Source organism: Sorex fumeus, unplaced genomic scaffold, assembly GCF_029834395.1.
Source record: "Sorex fumeus unplaced genomic scaffold, SorFum_2.1 ptg000178l, whole genome shotgun sequence".
In the NCBI taxonomy this organism is placed as follows: domain Eukaryota; kingdom Metazoa; phylum Chordata; class Mammalia; order Eulipotyphla; family Soricidae; genus Sorex; species Sorex fumeus.
In genome coordinates this window covers 1593248-1614350 of record NW_026606235.1, presented here as the reverse complement: position 1 = coordinate 1614350, position 21103 = coordinate 1593248, and the positions used below count along the sequence as shown (strand labels likewise).

Here is a 21103-nt window from a genome sequence, read left to right as displayed (position 1 = left end):
CCCTGGGTTCAGCTTGGGAGACAAGTCACTTGCTCCAGTTCACGAAACCAGGAAGTTTGTGAGAACCTGGACTCTGAGTCCAGTGCTTTTCCTGCACAGAAGCCGCCTGTGTGCAGAGGGGTCACTGCCCCACCCCAGTGCAGACTTCCCTCTCCCCTGCGCCCTCTGCCCAACCACCATGTTGGCAAAGAGCAGTGTCCAACACCAGAAAGAAATGTGCCAAGGAGCCCCAGGGGGAGGGGGTTGGGGGTGGGGGTAGGAAGGGGCCCTCCCAGGCTGGAGGAAGAACCCCGCAGGAACCTGGAGATCTGGGTTGGGGGGAGAACTTAGTGGTAGATGGCCGGCCCTCTTGTGGTACCAGCCAGGGTATCATCTCCCTGTGTGCCCTCTAATCGATGGTCTAACTCCCAGGGCACACGCTGGCCAATCCAGCCTGCAGCTGGTTTCTGTGGATGCATACCACGCATCCGCTCTGGGTAGAGAGAACTGGTCACACATGATCAGTGTGTCCGAGCGACCTTCTTGCCAGTTCTAGGCCTTGGCACAAACTCTCGCCACCCTCTGTGAGCAGCTGTAGCAGGAACCACAGCTCGGTGGTTCCCTCAAAGGACTCTGCAGGGCCGTGGTTTCCAAGCACAGTGCGACGTGGCCCTGTGGTAGATAGGTGTCTGCCACAGAGTTAGAGGGAAAGGACAGGTTTGTTTTTCCAGGAATGTTTGTGGGCCGTGTCTCCTAGGAAACCAAACTTCCCTGAGCCTGACCCAGGAGGTTCTGCCCTCTTGCCCCTTCCAGCAGCTGAACCTGGCTCACACTCCCGGAATGCCGAGCACGAGGATGATCATAAAACTGGCAGACATTGTTTGAGACATAAGACGAGGTCCCTGACCTGCATCTCACAGGTAATTGCAGGTATTATTAACAGGCTCATTTTACAAGCAAAACAATTGAGGCTCTGGGAGTTTAAGTGACATATCCAAGATCACAGAGCTAGGAAGCAAGGTGCTGCACCCCAAAATAGTCCAATGTCAGTCCTACCTGACCCTCTACCTCCAACACCCGCTCCCCGCCCCCAAAACACACACACACACACACACACACACACACACACACACACACAAATACATACTGCTCGGGCACAAGATAACTGCGAAAAGGCCTCTGTGGTCGACAGCGGCCTTGGAGGCGGTAGTCTGTGAGTTCGATTGAACTCAGGATTCCCTGCACCACCCCCCATGCCAAGGGCAATTACCCAAGGCTCTGCTGTTTGAGATCTTGCCCCCCCCACACACACACAAATATGATCTTCAGTGCAGCCCAACCAGACATGTGAGCCCTACAACTGAGATGTGTGACACCAGCAAGAACAGCAGCACCCAGAGAGGGAGAAGGGATGAGATGGGGGGGGCATGTTTCTGGGGCTCCTGCTTCAAATTTCATGCCCCCGAGGACACTGAGCCATGAGGCGGCACCAAGCACACAGGCAAGTGGACATTCGGACATGCAGACACACAGGCACACAGGCAAATGGGCACATGGGTACAGGGGCTCACAGGCACATGTACATAGGCACATGGGCACATAGGCAGATGGGTACACAGGCACATGGCACACAGGAACACGGCCACATGGGCACACAAGCATGAAGGCACATGGGCATGCAGCCACATGAGCACACAGGCACATGGGTACACAGGCATGTGGACCCGCGGGCACATGGGCACAGAGGCACATAGGTTCACAGGCACACTGGCACACAGGCACATGCCACATGGGCACACAGGCATGAAGGCACATGGCACGCAGGCACATGAGCACACGGGCACATGGGTACACAGGAACATGGGCTCACAGGCACACTGGCATGCGGACACATGGCCACATGGGCACACAGGCATGCAGGCACATTGGCACACAGGCACATGAGCACATGGGCACATAGGTACACAGGCACATGGGCACACGGGCACACAGGCATATGGGCACCTGAGTACACAGGCACGCAAGCACATGGGCACGCAGCACATGGACACACAGGCACATGGGTACATGGACACACAGACACACAAATACACCACAGATGTGGACAATGAGTGAGAAAAGGGCAGAAGGGAGGAAGTCTTAGGCAGAGAGCTGGAACTCTAGCCTGGGGTCCCTTTGACCCTTAGTCTGTCTGTCCCTCCCTGTGAGGGCCGGGCTCTGCACCCCTGAGTCACGTTCTTCTGTGGGGGCGAGCGCTCCTCTCCCTCCCGGGCCCCGGCCCCCGCCGTGCTCGGAGCCTGCCTGAGCTTGCAGCCCAGGAGCAGAGGCTGGCAGTGGGTGGCCGGGAACAGGCTTTCTGGGGGGCCAGTGCCTGAGGGGCTGGCGCTGCAGGTCCTGGTTGGTGAGAGGCCTGGCAGAGCGTCCAGTGCTGCTCTGGCCCCGCGTTCCTGTGGGAACCAGGGTTCGAGTCCTATTCTCTGAGCCAGTGCCCCCTCTCTGCTTCAGGAAACGGGGCTCCACTGTCCAAAGGACCCCATTAGCTCTGCCCCTGTCAGCCTCCAGGGTGCAGCATTCGTCACAGAATGCTGAGTGGGGAAACCAGGGGCCAGAGAGAACGGACAGCAGAATAGGTGTTTGCTTGGCACACTGCAGATGCCAGTTGGATTCCTGGCACCCTCTAGGGTGCCCCCAGTCTGCCAGGAGGAGGGGTCCCTGAGTGCAGAGCCAGGAGTAAGCCCTGAGCACTGCTGGGTGTGGCCCAAAAACAAAAAAATAAAATAAAACAAAATTGCTTGTTCAGTGTTTTTAGGAAGAAAAGGAGGGAAGAAAAGGAAGGAAGGAAGGAAGGAAGGAAGGAAGGAAGGAAGGAAGGAAGGAAGGAAGGAAGAGAAAAATCACAGTGACAGGAAAGCTGAGTCTTCCAGAATTCCAGTGCAGAGGGGACCCTTAACTCAGGGTCTCACTGGGCTAAAATAAAACCAGAGGCTGGGCCGTTCCTTCCCCCAGGCCCAGGGTCTTCTAAGCTCATTCAGGTGGTGGCAAAGTGCAGGTCCTAGTGGCTGTCAGCCTGAGGTGAACTTTCCTTCTAGGCCTCAGGCGGGAGGGTCCCTCTCAGACCCTAGCAGTCACCTCTGCACCACGCTGTCCTTGACATCCCTGTTTCCCCGCCTCTTCAGAGCAACTCCAGAACCTAAACTCTGTTTCCCCCACCAGTCCAAGCCCTTCCTCTCTGGCCATGTTGGCCTTCCTGCTTCCGCCCTCACCCACTCTCCACTTGGCCGCCTGGAGGTGAGGGGGCTGTTAAAACATGCATCGCCCCCGCCCCATCTCTGCTCAGAATTCGCCCATAAATTCACAAAGTGAAAGCCAAGCTTTGGCGAAAGCCAGCATCTCTGCTGCATGGTGGTGGGGGCCGGGGGGGGGGGGGGCAGGGGCTCTGCTGTTTCGCTATGACCCCACCCCCTACCTCTCTCCCTCCACTCTATCCTCCTGCCCCACTAACCAGTACCTGGATCCTAAAGACTTACCAACCCCTGGCTACTCTCACCTCCACCTATCTACTCTGCTGAAAACACCCCCTGGGCAGAGAAGCCTGCTCTGATGTCCCCACCTTAAAGCCCAACTTCTAATAAAATTAAGCTGACACTAATTCAGGGCACATCTCAGCCCCAAGAGCGCCACCAAGAGAAGAGAATATCCGTGGGCACAAAATCATGCACAAGGTGCTCAGGGCAGCCTTTGTTTGCAGTGGCCAAAAAGGTGGACCCAGTCTCGTTGTCCAGCAACAGGTCGCATGAACAAATAAGACTGGGATATCCATGCCAGGGGATCCTCAATGCTAAAAGACACAACGCAACATGGAAGAACCACAAATGCGTTCCACTGAGTGAGAGTAGTCAGATTCCATTTGTGGGATCTCCCAAAGGCATAAAGCTGGTCTCCAGTGCAGCAAAACTCATCTGCAGTGGCTCAGATGGGAGGTGGGGATCAGAGATTGAGGGCGAAGGGGATGAAAGACTTCAAGGAGAGACAGCAATGCTCCAGGACGTGTCTGCAGGGTGGATGCACAGATGTCTACCACCGTCAAAATCCACCCAACCAGATAGCTGAAATGAGCCTGTTTTATTGTAGATCCCAACAGAAACACCCCAATAAAAAAGGCAAGCAGGGGGGTTGGGTTCTAACTTCCCTGCTTCCTTTCCCTCCGTGGAAACTCCACCCCTGAACTAAATTACCTCAATCTCCTGAGAAAAGGTTTTTTACTTGTTCTCTCCTGAACTTTCAGGTCTTAGAGAATTTGCACAGAGAAGTGCTTAATAAAGGTTGATTGGATGGATGGATGGATGGATGGATGGATGGATGGATGGATGGATGGATGGATGGATACATTGATGGATGGATACATTGATGGATGGATGGATGGATGGATGGATGGATGGATGGATGGATGGATATACTGACAAGATGGATGGCTGAGTAGGTGGATGGATAGAGTGATGGAAAAATTCACTGATGGATAAATGGATGGATGGGTGGATGGGTGGGAGGATGAACTAGTCCCTGGAGGCTCTGAGACGGTTGATGAGGGCGGCTGTTTTGAAGTGTTCATGCACCCACCTGAAGGTGCAGACATACAGCCGAGCAGAAGGACCTGTAAGACTGTGGGAAGCATCATCATTCCATCCACGACTGCATCACCACTCAGGCATTCAGACGACGCCATTCCTGGGCATGGTCATGCCCACCACCAACCTTGGCAGGCGGCCCAGTGCTGGAAGCTGATGCCCATTGGTTGGGACTCCCCGTGGGTGCTGTGCATGTGGAAACCAAAATATTACCGTAGCGGGTGGAGCCCTAAAACCAAGCTGGGCAGAGCCCAGAATGTGGCCTGTGGTTGTCTCAGGGGGCGGGGGAGGGCTGGGCCTCCAGGCCTTGCCATGGATCTGCCCATCACAAGTCTGTCACCTGCTTCATTCACTTTCTTTAAAATGTGTGTTTGTTTCTGCAGATGCTCAGGTTCAGACTTCGAAAGGTACAGTAATAAGAAATGAGTCCCCTTCCCACCCTGGCTCCAGCCTGCCAGTTCCTCCAGAGACCACCTGTGAGTAGGGTCCCCGGGTGAGTAGGGTCCCTGGATGTGTAGAGTCCTTGGTGAATAAGGTCCCGGGTGAATAGAGGTCTCAGGTGAATAGGGTCCCACGTGACTAGGGTCACATGTGAGTTGGGTCCTGGGTGAGCCTGCAGGGAGAATCCGTACCAGGACAAGAATGTAAGGATGTGTGTTCCTCTGACAGGTGCCTGGTCACCCACCCAGGGATTCTTCCCACTCCAGGATCTACAACTCTTTGCAATGTGTGTGGAGAATGACACAAGCCACTTCTCACTGATGGTTATTTCCCAGGGTTGTGCCATATGGCAACACCTTCCTACAGAGTGTTTGAGCAGAAAGTTCCTTGCTCAGTACATCTGACCAACGACTGGGCCGCATTCGGGAGAGAATAGTCAGCAAAGACTGTTTGTAAGCCTTGCTTCATAAAGAAAGTCAGATACTTTGGCTCCATCGGATGCACATTCCTGGGGGTAACAGGTCGGCGTGGTACGGGGTTGGGGGGGGTCTCACCAGTCATCACTGATTGCCCCCTCCCCTGGCTTTGCCCCAAAGAACACCAAAATTCAGAGGTGGAGCGACACCATTTCTGAAATAAGAACCTCTGGGTCCAAAGGAAGCAAGAAAAGTGAGTCTCAGTCTCGTCCCCAACTCCCTCCCCGCCTCTGCCCTCTTGGGCCATGTGGCTTCACCTCTGAGGATTTGCTGGAGGAGATGGGGTGGACCCCATGCCAGGGACGCACCCCCTGGGAGCACCCCAGTCTGTCCCAGGCCCCACAGGTGTTGGGGGAAACGAGACTCAGAAATGTTTATGAGCTGCTTCGAACTGGAACTTCCCTTGCTACTTAAAAACCTAAACACTAGCAATGTACTGTTTACCAACTGGATCTAACCTTTAATGTTCAGGTCCCTGATAGTACCCCAGGTTGAGGGACTTGGCAGAAACTGAGGTAAGGGATGATGGGGCCAAAAACTTCCCCCCACCCAAGTTAGGAAATAGCAAAGGGCGGGTTTGAATCAAGGCGGCCTGGCTCCCACTTCTGTTAATCACCACACGCATCAGAGAAGCTGCGTGTGTGGTCAGGGGCGGAGGGGGCAGTGAGGGGAGAGCACAGAGTGTGGCCCCCATGAGGCTCAACCACAGTCATGCCCCCCCATAGGTGCACACATACACATGTGGACACACATAAGCATGTGCACACACTCACACACATGTGCACTCAGGTATATGCACACACATGCACATGTGTGCACACATACAATCACATATACAGACACACACACACACACACGCACAGCCTGACAGAGCAGGTTGGCCCACCCTGGGTTTCAGTGTCATTTTCCACGACCAAGCTGGAGGCAGCTGTTGTCTCGGAGCCGCCGTGTCCCCACAGGAAAAGCAGCCGCCACCGTTCACAGTGGAATGAGACTCACACCAAGAAAGGTCTGCGAGCTGCAAAGGCTGCAGCCATGTGTAGGATTAACGGGATTTATTCCACCAGTGGAATAAATTATTCCTCCGACACAGTCGGAGGAGGGATAGGTAGGGAGGGAGACCAGGGTGTCCAACAAACCTGTTCTGTCCTTCAAACCCTCTGGAGCTGCCCGGCCAGCTGTCAGGGGGCCTCGCGCCCACCCCAGTGCCAGTCTGGCAGGCTCCTGACAGAGCCCCGGCTCCAGCCAGATGCCGCAGGGAGGGAAGGGGGCTGACCTTGGGACCGGATATTTCCATCCCCAGGAGGCCTCAAGGCTCGGTCCCCTTCACAGCCTGCAGTCTGGACTCCGAATCCCAAGCACCCTGGAGAGCACAGATCCACACAGTACAAGGGAGGAAGCGGAGAGACAGGAAGGAGAACAATTCTCTCTCACACAGCTGGGACTTGAAGCCAGCCCCCCACCCCACCCCCCCAGTTCCCAGGAGCCAGTTCCTCCTCGCCTCTCATGTTCACTCATTTCCTCACCCCCTTCATCCCGTGGAAGCCCATGAAAACATCTGCTGATCCTCGGGGTGAGGGCACAGTCCCTGCTTCCCGGAGCTGTGTCCCCAGGGAGAGACACAGGCCAAAAAAATGAGATCCTCCTTATCTAAGCCTCTGTTTGTGTGTGTCATGGGGGCAGAGCGGGGTTTGAATTTTTCCCTGTTTTAGGGAGGCCGCACTCAGCAATGCTTAGGGGTTACTCCTGGCTCTGCACTCAGGAATCACTCCTGGAAGAGCTCTGGAGTATCAGAGGGGATGCCAGGGATAAAACCCAGGTTGACTGCATGTAAGGAAAGCACCCGACCCACTGTACTGTCTCTCCAGACCTGGGGTGTATTTTTCTAACCAAGGTCGGGAACTAGAGTTGTCAAAGGGTAGGAATGGTTGGGGGATGGTTTTTTCTAAGGCTGACCATGTGGGCAGCAAGAGGCCTGAAAGAATGACAGGATGAGTCGTATGAACCCCTTGGCTAGCCCAGACATGGGCAATGGCTACTTGACTGAGGTCCACTCTAGGCTTACACGGTGACACTGCCGTTGACAGTGTCCCATGTACACAGTGATACTCCCAATAGGCTATGCCCTGTCACCTGTGGGTTGTGGTGGGTTACATCTCTGTAATACACTGAGGTTCACACAATGATAAGGTCACCCAATGTGTTCTCAGACCAGGTCCCCTAAGTTTAGAATGAGCTGGTTTTAAGTCATTGGTTTCCAGTGGTTCATTAAGCAACCAAGACTAAGACCCCCAGCTGGTGCACACCGGGCAGGCAGCACCTGGACACAGGGCCACATAATGGACACAACTGAGATGCAACAGGAAACCTGTCCCAGATACACACATGCCCTTAACAGCTCACATCCTGCCATTGCCCCACCCCAGACACCTTCACCGAGACCACAGGAGACTCACATGTTCACGTAAATGCCAACCTGGAAATGGATGGGACTGCTATATCTCTGGCATTGCCCAGCACAGGGCCTAAAGAAAGACCCACAGTGGCCCTTCTGGGGAATAAGCGAAGGGCAGCAGTGAGGCCTCGGTTGATGCCAGGGAGCAACAGGGCTAGAGAAATCCAGGCAGTAACTGAGGTCTGGCTGGGGAGTACGGGCTCAGTATTCTCTCTTGTTGGAGACACACACTGACAGGAACACAAAGTAGGAGCTCACTAATACTTATCTTACAGGTTGTACTGGGTAAGTTTTTGCTTTTTTTTTGTTTAAGGCCACACCCAGCAGTGCTCAGGGCTTACTCCTGGTTCTGTGCTCAGGGATCACTCCTGGCAAAGCTTACTGAACCATTTGCGATACCAGGGATCAAACCTGGGTCAGCCATGTGCAAAGCAAGCATCCTAGCACTGCACTATCACTCTAGCCACTTGTACTTGAATATTGTTGAAGTGTTTACACCGTTGGTGGTAGTTACTGTAACTGGGGAGGGGGGATGCTGTTTGTTAGTTTCATTTTATATACATATATATATTGTTTTTTGTTTTGTTTTGGGCTGGAGTGATATAGCACAGCAGGCAGGGTGTCTGTCTTGCACACGGCCGACCTGGGTTCGATTCCTCCGTCCCTCTCAGAGAGCCCAGCAAGCTACCGAGAGTATCCCGCCTACAGGCAGAGCCTGGCAAGCTCTCCGTGGCGTATTCAATATGCCAGAAACAGTAACAACAAGTTTCACAATGGAGACGTTACTGGTGTCCACTCAAGCAAATCGATGAACAACAGAATGGCAGTGCTACTGTGCATTTTTGTTTTGGGGCCACACCCAGCAATGCTCAGGGGTTCCTCCTGGCTCTGCACTCAGGAGTCACTTCCGGCAGTGCTCCGGGGACCATATGGGATGCCGGAGATTGAACCCAGCTTGGCAGCATGCGCAAACAAATGCTGTACCCAGTGTACTATTGCTCCAGTCCTGTTTGGGTTTTTTTCAAAGGAGTAGGAAGGTTTCAGGAAATAAAGTTGAAGCCAGTAAATTACTATCTAAGTGTGACTATGGGGAAATAGAGGATGTGAGCGAATCAAGGATGAGTTCAGAGGAAACAGGGAGTAAAATCAAAGCAGGCAGTAATTCTAGGGAGAACAAAGAGTTTCACAAGAAAGGAAATGCAACTGTAATAGGAAATCTGACTTGGCAGAAAATAAGATTTATGCAGTCACAAAATAAATACCACTGACTCTGCATGTAATGGTAAACTGTGATGGCAATATGTTAAAAGATGAGAGTGAGAAAGTTAATAATTACTACAGTAATAATTTTATAGTTGATGCAATTGCTTTTTTTTACAGTAATAAGTATAGAGCGAGAGCACAGCGATAGGGCCTTGCACACAGTCAGCCCGGCGGAGCCGGCTTCGATTCCTCCGCCCCTCTCGGAGAGCCCGACAAGCTCCCGAGAGTATCTTGCCTGCCCGGAAAAGCCTGGTAAGCTCCCCGTGACGTATTCAATATGCCAAACACAGTAACAAGAAGTCTCAAAATGGAGACGTTACTGGGCCCGCTCGAGCAAATCGATGAACAACGGGAGGACAGTGTTTGACGGTGTTTGAGTTATAGAAAAAACATTTTAACCGCTGAACGGGTAATAGGCATAATTCTAGGCACCTGTTGTGCTAAAGCCTCATCAATAACTTAGATATTCTTTCTATCCCTATTTTACAAATGGGGAAACTGAGGCAGGAGGCAGTTAAGTCATTCATCCAAAGTCATAGGACCAGAAAGAAGAAGGGCTGGGATTCAAACTCAGACTGAAGAAATCACTGGGGAAGGCAACAGACTGAAAGGTCAGTGTTGACCAAAATTAGTCAAGAAAGTATCAGAAAAATGACATTACTTAGAAACAGTTAACGGCAGGCAGCCAGCATCAGTGACCGCTTTTTATTAGTACTATATTAGGTGCATGCATGGGGGCGGTGGCTATATATATATATATATATATATATATATATATATATATATGAGAATGAGGGCACTTTCTGTTGATGGTGTTTCTCTATATCCCAGTTGGAGCTTAGGGTACAGTATACATTGACCTAAATTCAGTAAGTGGCACCTTTCCACTCTGGGGAAGTGAATTCCCCTATATCCAAACTTTACCTTAACTAACCTCCCTCAAAAAAAGAGAGGTGGAGGGGGGAGGAAGGAAGGAAAAGAAAGAAAGAAAGAAAGAAAGAAAGAAAGAGAGGAAGAGAGGAAGAGAGGAAGAGAGGAAGGAAGGAAGGAAGGAAGGAAGGAAGGAAGGAGGGAGGGAGGGAAGGAAGGAAGGAAGGAAGGAAGGGAGGGAGGGACAGAGGGAGGGAGGGACAGAGGGAGGGAGGGAAAGAGAATGCAGCCAGCCCAGGTTCTATCCCTGGAATCCCATATGGTCCCCCTGAACACTGCCAGGAGTAATTCCTGAGTGCAGAGCCAGGAGTAACCCCTGAGCATCGCCAGGTGTGACCCCCAAAAAGCAAAATAATAATAAATAAATAAATTTAAATAAATTTTTAAAAGAGAGAGAAAGAAAAAGAGAATAAGAGAGGGAGAAAGAGAAAGGAAAGAAGGAAAGAGGAAGGAGGGAGAGAGAAGAGAACTCTAAGTAAATATAAAATCAAGTTAATGATGTGCGTGCTCAAGTGGCTTTGTGGGAAAATGTTCTAAGGTTTGCAATTCAGTTAGAAAAGCTTCCAAAACAAGAAGCTTAACAGATGGAGAGAGGAATGATCAATGCCCGGGGAAGCAAATCTAGCACAATATCAAGAATTGTGTATCTAATAGATACAAAAGTGTTTACTGCAAAATTCTTTTATCTTGATGTCTGGATGTCTGTTTTTCATACCTTTTTAGATAAATATATGAATCTTAGCACAGCCGGTAGGGTGTTTGCCTTGCATGCGGCCGACATGGCTGACCCCAGTTTGATTCCTCCGCCCCTCTCAGAGAGCCGGGCAAGCTACCGAGAGTATCTCACCCGCACAGCAAAGCCTGGCAAGCTACTCGTGATGTATTCAATATGCCAAACACAGTAACAAGTGTCACAGTGGAGACGTTACTGGGCCCGCGCGAGCAAATCGATGAACAACAGGAGGACAGTGACAGTGACAGTATGAATCTTACCATTGAAAATTAATATGACACATTTTAAAGTCTCCATGTGCTGATCTATCGTCGCTGGAGGCTCTGCAAGGGGGGCTAAACCTTCCCGTGGGTCCCTCTGTCTGGGAGGCAGCTGTCGCATCGTCATACTCAAGTCTGTGTCATCTCCTTCCCGGGACCTGAGAGCCTGGAACCTGGAGTCTAAGTTCCTCTTAGACACAGAATGGCACACAGAAAGGGGGGGTCCCCCCCACCCCAGTCCCCTTGAGAGGAACTAGCTCAACAGAGACAGGACTAGGGCCTTCTGGGGACCGGAGAGAGAGAACAGCAGTTAAGGCGCTTGCCTGGCACGTGGACAATCAGGATTTGATCCCCGGACCTTCTATGGTGCCCAGAGCTCTGCCAGGAGTTATCCCTGAGAACAGAGCCAGGAATAAACCCTGAGCACGCCCCCTGTGACTCCCAACCCCCACCCCCTAATATCTAGCTCCTTTCAGTTACTCCCTATCCTCCACTGAAAGGGTAAACTGAGGTACTGCAGGCAGGACACACAGATCCTTTCCCAGGGGCCCCTGACACCTCACAACAGAAGTGCCCTGCCAGGGGCTTGCCAGTCTCCCAGGCCCACGTGTATATAATTAGCCGGTGGGAAATAGATCGGGGAGCGGATCTCATCTCCGCCTAATTAGGGCCTCGGCAGCTGGGGCCAGTCTGGCCTGAGGAGCTGCTCCGGACGCCAGGCTGCCCTGGGGGACAGGGCAGCAGCTGCCAGCCCTCAGCGAGGCTCACAGCCCCTCACCCTCCGGGGGAGACAGAACAAAAGAGAGGGCTGTTCTGCAGAACTGCAGAATGGGGTGGGGGTGGGGGTGTGGAAGAAAGCTGTAGCGCGCGCACGCGCGCACACACACACACACACACCCCTTTATGGGGCGCTGGAAGGTTCCAGAATCTAGGCTGACGGGCAGCTTCCATGGAACCAGGCCTCCCCCTAGCTCGTGCTCTCGCTCTCGCGCTCTCTCTCTCACACGCGCGCGCGCGCGCGCGCACACACACACACACACACACACACCCCTTCATGGGGCACTAGAAAGTTCCAGAATCTAGGCTGAGGGGGCACTCTCTCTCTCTCTCTCTCTCTCTCTCTCTCTCTCTCTCTCTCACACACACACACACACACCCCCTCATGGGGCGCTGGAAGGTTCCAGAATCTAGGCTGAGGGGGCAGCTTCCATGGAACCAGACTTCCCCCTAGCTCACACACACACACACACACACACACACCCCTTCATGGGGCACTAGAAAGTTCCAGAATCTAGGCTGAGGGGCAGCTTCCGTGGAACCAGGTCTCCCTCTCGCACGCTCTCTCTCTCTCTTTCTCTCTCTCTCTCTCTCACACACACACACACACACACACACACACACACACCCTCATGGGGTGCTGGAAGGTTCCAGAATCTAGGCTGAGGGGCAGCTTCCAAGGAACCAGTCTGCCCCAGCAGAAATGACAATCTCGGTCTAGGCTGGCAGCTTCCTCACTTTCCAAAATCCCTCCCACACTCCCGGCAGCCTTCCAGAGTCTTCTTGAACCCCTGGGCCCAGCACTGGCATCAGGGAGGGTGCACCTCCCTGAACAGTTGGGTGCTCGCCTTTGATTTGCCTGATCCCATCCCCTGAGATGAGACAGGGCCTGTGTCTGCCCTGGCCCCTGCGGGACAGATACCCCGGAGTAGAGGCCGCTAGGATGGAGCAGAGAGCATGTGTCCAGGCAGATGGAAACAGAGCTGGAGCGTGGCCCAGGTTGCAGTATAGACAGCGTAGTACAGCCCACAGACCATGCCTTCCCTGAGGTGATGTGACCTACTTTTATTTTTTTTTCCTTTTGGCTCCCTGGAAGGTGCTCAGGGAAACATGTAGTGCTGGTGTGGAACTGGACCTTCTGCACGCACAGCATGGCCTAGCCCTGGAGACAATCCCCAGCCCCAGCAGAGATCTTGTAAGGTGCCCATTGAAAAGTCACCTTAAGGATTCAGGGACAATGGTGTCAAGCCCAGCATGCTGGTCCTCGATGTCTTCCCCTGCCAGATGCAGCCAACACATCTGCCTGGCTTTCTGCACCACAAGGGCCAACGCTTAGCACAGAGTTGTTCTGACACCACCTCGATGACCCCTGAGCCCCTTAACATGGTGCCCAGGAGGCTCACTGTCATACTCTGGGGTGCCTTTGTCTCCCCATCTGTGCCATGAGATCTATTCTCCTAAGCAGAATATCACCCTCGTCTGGTTTCACTAAACTGCTCAGCCCCAGCCCAGTCCCTGGGGGCTGGTTGTGGCTTGTCAGACAGACAGACAGATAGACAGCTCGGCTGACCGGGATGCTTGTCAACAAACCAACGGAAATCTCCTCTTTAGGCTTAGAATAAAATCCACATCCAACCTGTCACGGGGCCCCCATTAGAGCTTCCTGTTTCTGCGTCCAAGCCAGGCCAGCCATGGGAGAGGAAGCGCCACCCGGCCCCTCCTGCTCCCCCTGGCCACGGGCAGGCAGAGACCATGAGGCTTTGACCCTTTGTGTGCCCAGCCCATACCGGCTACTCCTCATGGGTCATCAACCTGGAGGGGGAACCTCAGAGCTGGCCCCCGCCTTTTTCCCCGGCAAGATCCTTCCACACTAAAATCTCCCCCACCCCACACCCACCCCCACCCCCAAGAGAGGGAGCTGGGATTGCTCCAGGTCACACCAGGGCAAGGCAGGGCCACTCACTTTGCACTGCGTTCCCCAAGTCCCTCTTCCTCCTCAGACTCCCACTTCCGAGCCCTGATTTTTGGACTCTCTGACCTTAAAGTTTGGGGTTGGCCTCTCTGAGCTTCCTTCCCTCTAAGCCCACACCCTGCTAGGGGGGTGGTGGCTGCCTTTTGTGTGTGAAGAACTCAAGGGGGGATGGGGGCAGGGAGGGTGGCGGTCCATGGGACAGAACATCCAGAGTTGGGAGGGTGCATGTACCGTCAGCCTTTCCCTGCAGGTCCTTCCTGTTGTAGGAGAGACCCCACTCTGCCCTAGCTCTGCCCCACGTCCCTGTGGCTGCACCCACTTTCCTCCTCTTTGGAGGCCCATCAGCCTTCCAGAGGAGTTATAAGGACCTCCTGGGAGGCAAAACTGAGGTCACACAAACCTCTGCCCTCATGCCCACCAGGTCCTCCAATGGACCATCTCTGAATTATGAAGCCCCTCCCTGCAAAACAAACAAGTAAATAAATAAAAATGGTCTCCCACCATGTCGCCTTGTGAACACAGAAGAATCCAATGGCCCAGCCTTTGAAAAACAAGCATTTGTGTTTATTCACCTAGAGAAGGGAAGGCAGAGCTGCGCCTGCTGCAGTGGCAGCCTCCTTCCGGTCCCTCCGGTCCGCTCCCTTCCAGGCCAGGCCAGGCCGCACTGCCAGGACTGGCTGGACCACTCCTCCCTGCCCCCACTGCCCCGGAGCCAGGGCCCCCAGGGGAAGTTGGCCCAGGGCAGACACAGGAAAGGAAGAAGGGAGCAGAGCTGATGGGTAGCCCGGGCTGGGGGACAGTCTTCTGCCCCTCACTCTGAATCCAAGTGACCTGAAGCTCAACCCAGAGAGAAACCAAGCAGGGGGACAGTCATGTCAAAACCCCTCCATGGGAGAGGCTGGGTTGGCCCAAGGTCAACAGGCAACTCTCTCCAGGGACGGTCCTTGCCCGGGCAGAAAGCAGGCTTGCCTTGGAGCCTTCGCCTCTGTTCCAAATTCTGCAGGGCAGCATGGTCTGCTGGGCCCCACGTGGCTGCAGGCTCTCCCGTGGCTTAGGGGGCAGAGGGTGCCACGGAGCCTAGCCCTCGGCCGCCGGGGTCTCCCGCGCTTGCCGCAGCCCGTAGAGCCACTTGATGACGCGCGCGTTGCGTTCCACCACCGACACCCCGTAGGGGACGCGCTCCCGGGCCCCCTCGACCGTGGCAGAGCTGCGGTGGGAGCAACCGCCCTCCGAGCTGCCTGGCCCAGCGCTGGGCCCTGCCAGGGACACGATGTCGGAGCTGGCCCGGGCCAGGTGGGCCACACCCAGCCCCCGCGCCTCCTCGGGGTCCAGGCCGCAGAAGTTAAAGAAGCGCTCCAGGTCCGCAGCTGCCCTGGAGAAGCGCTCGCTCAGGTCCGACTTGGAGCGCTGCAAACCAGGGGTCCTGGCTGGGCTGGCGGCTGGGGCAGGGCCTGGAGATGGGCAGGGCCGGGCAGGGGAGGCAGGCAGGGGGCGGACGTCCACTCGGCGGACTGCAGCGGTGCTGGGCGGCGGGCGTGGAGGGGTGGCTGGGGGCACCTGGCGGCCTCCCTCGGCCCTTCCGGGGGTACGGCTGGTGTCGACAGGAGACACGGGACTATCACACAAATCAATGAGGTTGCTGAGGATGTCCAGGTCCAGCTGCGGCCGGCGGCCGGGCCCAGGCAGAGCTCGCCGGCTAGGAGTCAGCACCGTGCGCCGAGTCCCCGGGCTGAAGAGGGGCTGCTTGGACAGCAGCGGCTGCACGGGCTGCTGGCGGGTGGTGGCCACATGCAAGCTCTTGACGTACTTGGCCTTGTCGGCCTCCAGGCGCTCCACGGCGCTGGGTTTCCGGGCGCCACCATCCGTGGGCCTCCGCAGCAGGTACCCAGGGACCTTGGTCCGAAGGCGGAAATGGGGGGCGGGAGGATCCCGGGAGGCAGGAGTCAGCGTGTCCACCGGCATGGCTGTTACATACCCTGGGCGCTGTGGTCGGAGAGCCCCGAGCAACCAAGAGGCCAGGATCCGGGCAAGAACGTCAGCAGCTGGACACAGGCAACGGCTGCAGGGCAGAAAAGAAAGAGAAGAGCTGAGCACGCTCAGACAAAGGCTCAGCAAACGCTCCAAGCACCAGACGCCTTCCTATTAAAAGGTAAGGGCCACGCCCCTGATTCAGAAGGAGCCAATCAGCAGGCAGAAGCTATCACTGAAGGGCCTGTGGCCCCGCCCACACCTCCGCCCTTTTTCTCGGGACCAGGCAGGCGCTGCAAAAAAAAAAAAAAAAAAAGCAGAGCGAGAGAGAAAAAAGGGTTCCCAAAACACTGGCAGCTGGAGCAGAGGAAAAAATGGGCCAGGCATGCCTTTAAAAAGAAACAACGTGGGCTCTCGGCTGCGGGGCACCGGACGACTCAAAGCTCACTGGACCGTCTCATTAACTGCATTCTGCAGAGGGAGACTGAAGCCCAGAGAGGGGCCATCAGTTTGATTTGGCAAAGGCAGCAAGGTGGCGGTTGGGTTTCTTGCCTCCAAGTAGGAAGGAGCTGGAGCAGGGGTCTTGGAGTTGGGTGATCAAGAGACAGAACTCCCACCCTTCCCTCCCACAGGACTGCCCAGGAAGAGCCTCCTACCACCTCCGCCCCTCACGCACCCGGGCAGGAAGCTTTCGGGTGCCATGCACCGGCCTGGACATGCTAGGCCCCAGGTAAAGTAGCCAAGTTCGTGGAAGAGGAAGATAGAAAACTCCCGCCCCCGCCCCAGCAGAGTCCAGACGCCCATCAACTCCCAGAACAGACTGTGAGGTCAGGCCCACAGTGACCCATGGATGCCCATCAGCTGGGAACACCAGCCCTGAGTTATGCTGCTTAGGAGGACTGGAAATAGCCAAGATCCCACAGCGCTGGCTTAGCAGCAGTGGACTCGATCCGCAAGACACCATAGGATGGGGGGAGCCAGAGGCAGGAGCCTGCACTCCAGGGTGTGCCAGCATTGCATTTCAGGATCTGATGTGCCAAACATCAAACCAGTGTGCTGCTCTTCAGAAGGAAAGACCCACAACATGCCCCCACCGCTACCCCCATTTTCTGGAATGGCCAGAAGAAAAGCCACAAACCAAGTCCTGTTCCTTCTTATTTGTAAAATGGGAGGAGGGGGCGCACAACTTTGATCCCCAAGTGGACTCTGCAGTTCTGGCCATCTACGTCTGTGTTGTCTAAGTCAACAGCCACCACCAACCACTTAATCCTACTCAACCTACACTTCAAATTCAAACTAAATAGACATGCCCTGTTCAGGCCCAGGATCACACTAGCCATATTTCAAGTATTCCAGAGTCCCATGTCTTCACTGGCCACTATTCCAGACAGTACAGATGAGCGCCTCTCCACCATTAAGCAGAAAACTAACTGGCCAGCTCACCTTGGCCTCCAGAATTGGGGGGGGGGGGGTCTGCGGCTGGAGCAATAGTACAGCAGGTAGGGCATTCACCTTGCACACAGCCAACCAGGGTTCAATCCCCAGCACCCCATATGGTTTCCCAGCACCACCAGGAGTAATTCTTGAGTGAAGAACTAGGAGTAACCCCTGAGCATCACCGGGTATGACCCCCCCCCAAAAAAAAGCATAATTGGAGGGTCTGGAGTAAGGTGGCAGAGATCTCTAGCATCTGCTGGACATCTGACACCACCTTCTGCAACCCTCCCTCCAATCAGCCTGCCACCTCCCTCCAATCCAATCATTCCAATCCAATCATTCCAATCCAATCACTCCATCCAATCACTTCCATCCAATCACTTCCATCCAATCTTAAAAAGAGGTCAGCTCAGTTTCTCAGCTGGAGAAACCAAGACTCCAAGAAGAAGTGACTGGCTTCTTCCCAGAGCTGCTATAAAGGCTACACGTTTCCGGGGAGGCCCAATTCGCCACCTATTGTCCTCCTGGCTGGCTTGCACAGCGCTTGGCTCCTCCATCCTCCGCAATAGCATCCCGGTGAGGGTAGGGCTTTGTTTCTTTTGTTCCTCCTATCTCCATTTCTGGCACCCAATCTCAACACCTAGGAAGATTTCCATCGCTGTGGACTGAACTGAAACGCTGGTGGGCGGGGGGGTGGTGGGGTGGTGGGGTGGTGGAGAGAGATAAACCGGAGGGGACCAACCAGCCTACTGCAGGTGTAGGTGGTGGGGCAGATGTCTCCGGGAAGCTAAACATCAGGAAATGCAGGAAAATTCTAGACTCTTCATCCGAACATAGCCCATAAAAGCAAATGCTACGGCATCAGCCCTGGCGCAGACATGCCTGCCCCCTGCCCTGTCTGACCACCCTCCACCACCACCACCCCCAAGGCTTTAGTTCTTTTCAGCAATGTCGAGAAGGTGAGGGGCAGGGCGCGGTGCACAGCCAGAGCTGCTCCCGAGGTAGAAGAGGTTGTGGGGTGCAAGAGGAATCCCTCCCCCAGCCCACCCCGGACCGATCACCCAGACCCCAAGAGAGCCTCTGATCTGACCCGCGGCCTCGCTGAGCTTGGCTAGACTTTACCCCACCCGGGGCCGCCGCCTCCCAAACCAGTTCAACCCGTCGGCGGGCGGCGGTGGCGGTTCCCTCCCCGGGCACCGTCCAGGGTAGAGAGGGAGGAAAGAGGTCAGATGGGCAGGGCACCCCGCCCGCCGCACCCGTGACCCGGACCGGGGGGACTGGGGGTTGGGGGGAGCAGGGGAGCAGACGGGGCGCGAACAGATGGCGAACAGCCTGCGGGGGGGTGGGGGGTGTTGCAGCCCCGCGCGCTCGCCCCGGCTCGCCCACCCGCTGCCCGCGCCGAGCCTTGCGCAAGCAGCTGCGCCCCAAACAGACTCGAGTTCCTTATCGGGGACGCGAGGTTAAAAATAGGCCTTCCAGAGCCTCGGGGCACAGCGAGGATGGAGAGATAAAACAGGTCGCGAAGAAAAGGAAAAAGGGGTGTGCGCGCGCGATCCGAGCACGTCCGAGAACCAGGGTTCCTTTGCTTGCTGTTTTGACATTGACTCCGCAGCCCTGTTCCCTGCCCCCGCGGGGGTCTCCCACCCCAGAGGGGTCAGTCCCAGCCCGCCCGAGCCGCAGACACAAGAAGGACCGCCCGTCGCTCCCCGCGGGCTGAGCCGCACCAGCCCATTTCACAGCCGGGCCAAGGGAGGCGCGCGGCTCCAGAGCCCCGTTCCCGGGCGGGGCTCGCCGCCCCGCCACCCACCTACGACTTCAAACGCTGCCCACACCTGCCCCCGAGTGCCTGGCAGGTTCCGTTGGCATCCCGCAGGCTGCCACCCCCACTCTGACACACACTCGCACACACAAACACAGACCCGCACGCACACACGCCCCACCCCCGCGTCAGCCCAACAGGCAGCAGGGGGGACGCTGGCAAGAACTCGGCTGCTCTTGGTCTAGCTTTCTGAGACGCCCCGTTGTCGCTTTGGGGGGGACCCCCGCCCCCAGTAACGGAGGAGGCCGCGGGCCGCTGGCCAGGCACCGTGTGGCCCCGGTCCCCCCCCATCCCCCAAGCCCGGCCTGGAGGCAGAGGAACAGAAGGGTCCCCGCGGCCCAGCCCCCGCGTTCCCAGGATGGGCGAGGGGAGCCGGTTGCGACCCCGTCCCCAGAGGTCCCGCGAGGGCGAGAGGCCCCCGAGCCCCGGCCCGCACGTACCCGGCTGCGCCCGCGCCGCCGCCGCCGCCAACTCCTCCAGCCCGGCCCACCTGGGGCTCAGGTAACGCTCGCTGGCGCTTGCGCAACTTCCGGCGGCGGCGGCGGCGGCAGGTGAACCCACTGGTCCAGCCCTGGCGGCGTGGGAACCCCAGCCCCGGCACAGTGAGGGTCGGCCGGGCGCCGCGACCCGGCAGGGGAGCCCCGGGTCTAGCCCAGGCGGCCTCTTCCGGAGCCGGGACCGCCCACTGCACAGCTGGACCCGTCACTCCCGCACATCTGGCGCAGGGCGTCTGTCAGGGGCAGCAGCAGGGGAGTTGCGCCTCTTAGAGACGGGACGACTCAGTGCCCCAGCCAGAGACGGTCAGAGCATCTGCCGTGCCCAGCATGACAGCTGCTCTTCTCGGTATTAATTGGGCCATTCTCATCTTCCCAACAGCCCCCATGTACAGGGCAACGCTAGGATGATCTCCGGCTGGGCGGGAGTAAAGGGGAAAGGGAGTTTGCAGCAGGCTAAGTCCCCTGCCCCGTGTGGCTGCAGGCCAGATCTTCGGGCCACCCCTCTTCACCTGCGTGTCCCTGAGCTGGTTTCTACACCTCTCTGGTCTCCCACTCTGTGGAGTGATGAGAGTTCCACCTTGCAGGCCCCATCAATGCAGTGCATCCCTACACACACACACACACACACACACACACACACACACACACAGAGTCCCACCTTGCAGGCCAGAGGCCAGATCAATGCAGTGCAACCCTACACACACACACACACCCCGCCCCCTGCTAGGTGCAAGCTGTCAACATTAGCAATCACAACAAGGGCAGTAACCTGAGGTTTGGGGTGCCACTTCGAATGCAGGGTGCTGTACTTAAGCCCTCTGCACCCCCTGGAAGAGAAGGATTTGATCCCCACTTTAAAGATGAAGGGACAGGGGTCTGCAGGAAGATACCCCGGGGAGGGAGGTGGCTATGTCCTCTGAGTCTCAGCCTTTACTTCGCACACCTGATGGGGCCAGTTTCCCCTGAGATGGACCCTGAGTTCCTGAGATGAGGGTGCTAGCGCTAAAGGGGTCCACTGCACGCCTGTGCCTGGTGGGGCTGCACCAGTCTGACAGGGGTGGGGTGGGAGGGGTGAGGGGGTGAGAGCATAGGAAGTGACTCAGGGAACAGCTTGCCTCCCCACAGGAGTGAGTCAGCCCAGGCCTCCTCCAGACCTTGATTTTAAGGGATGAGGGGGGCAACAAGTCCATCATCCCCCACAGTGGTCTGCTGTAAACCCATCAATGAGAGGAGAGAGAGAAAGAGAGAGAGAGAGAGAGAGAGAGAGAGAGAGAGAGAGAGAGTGGTAAAACTAGTAGTAAGAGCAAAACAATAATTTTTCATAATAAATTAGGTAAGAGCTTTCCCAAGTGCTTCCTTTGTACCTGCCACTGTGAGTGTGTGTGTGTGTGTGTGTGTGTGTGTGTACACATACATCTATATCTGTATCTACATATGTGGACTCATTTCATCCTCACACCCACCCCATGAG

General features: G+C 55.8%; 2 protein-coding genes across 2 annotated transcripts in view; one reads left to right on the top strand and one right to left on the bottom strand.

Moving 5' to 3' along the window:
- SCRT2 (scratch family transcriptional repressor 2) overlaps positions 1-21103 on the top strand; it is a 240779-nt gene that overhangs the window by 61121 nt on the left and 158555 nt on the right. The window lies entirely within an intron of this gene.
- On the bottom strand, positions 14452-19637 carry FAM110A (family with sequence similarity 110 member A). Its single transcript, XM_056107862.1, has 2 exons — positions 19576-19637; positions 14452-15970 (listed from the first exon to the last, which is right to left on the bottom strand). The coding sequence occupies exon 2, from the start codon at positions 15871-15873 to the stop codon at positions 14989-14991; it is 885 nt and encodes a 294-aa protein (XP_055963837.1). The 5' UTR covers positions 15874-15970; positions 19576-19637; the 3' UTR covers positions 14452-14988.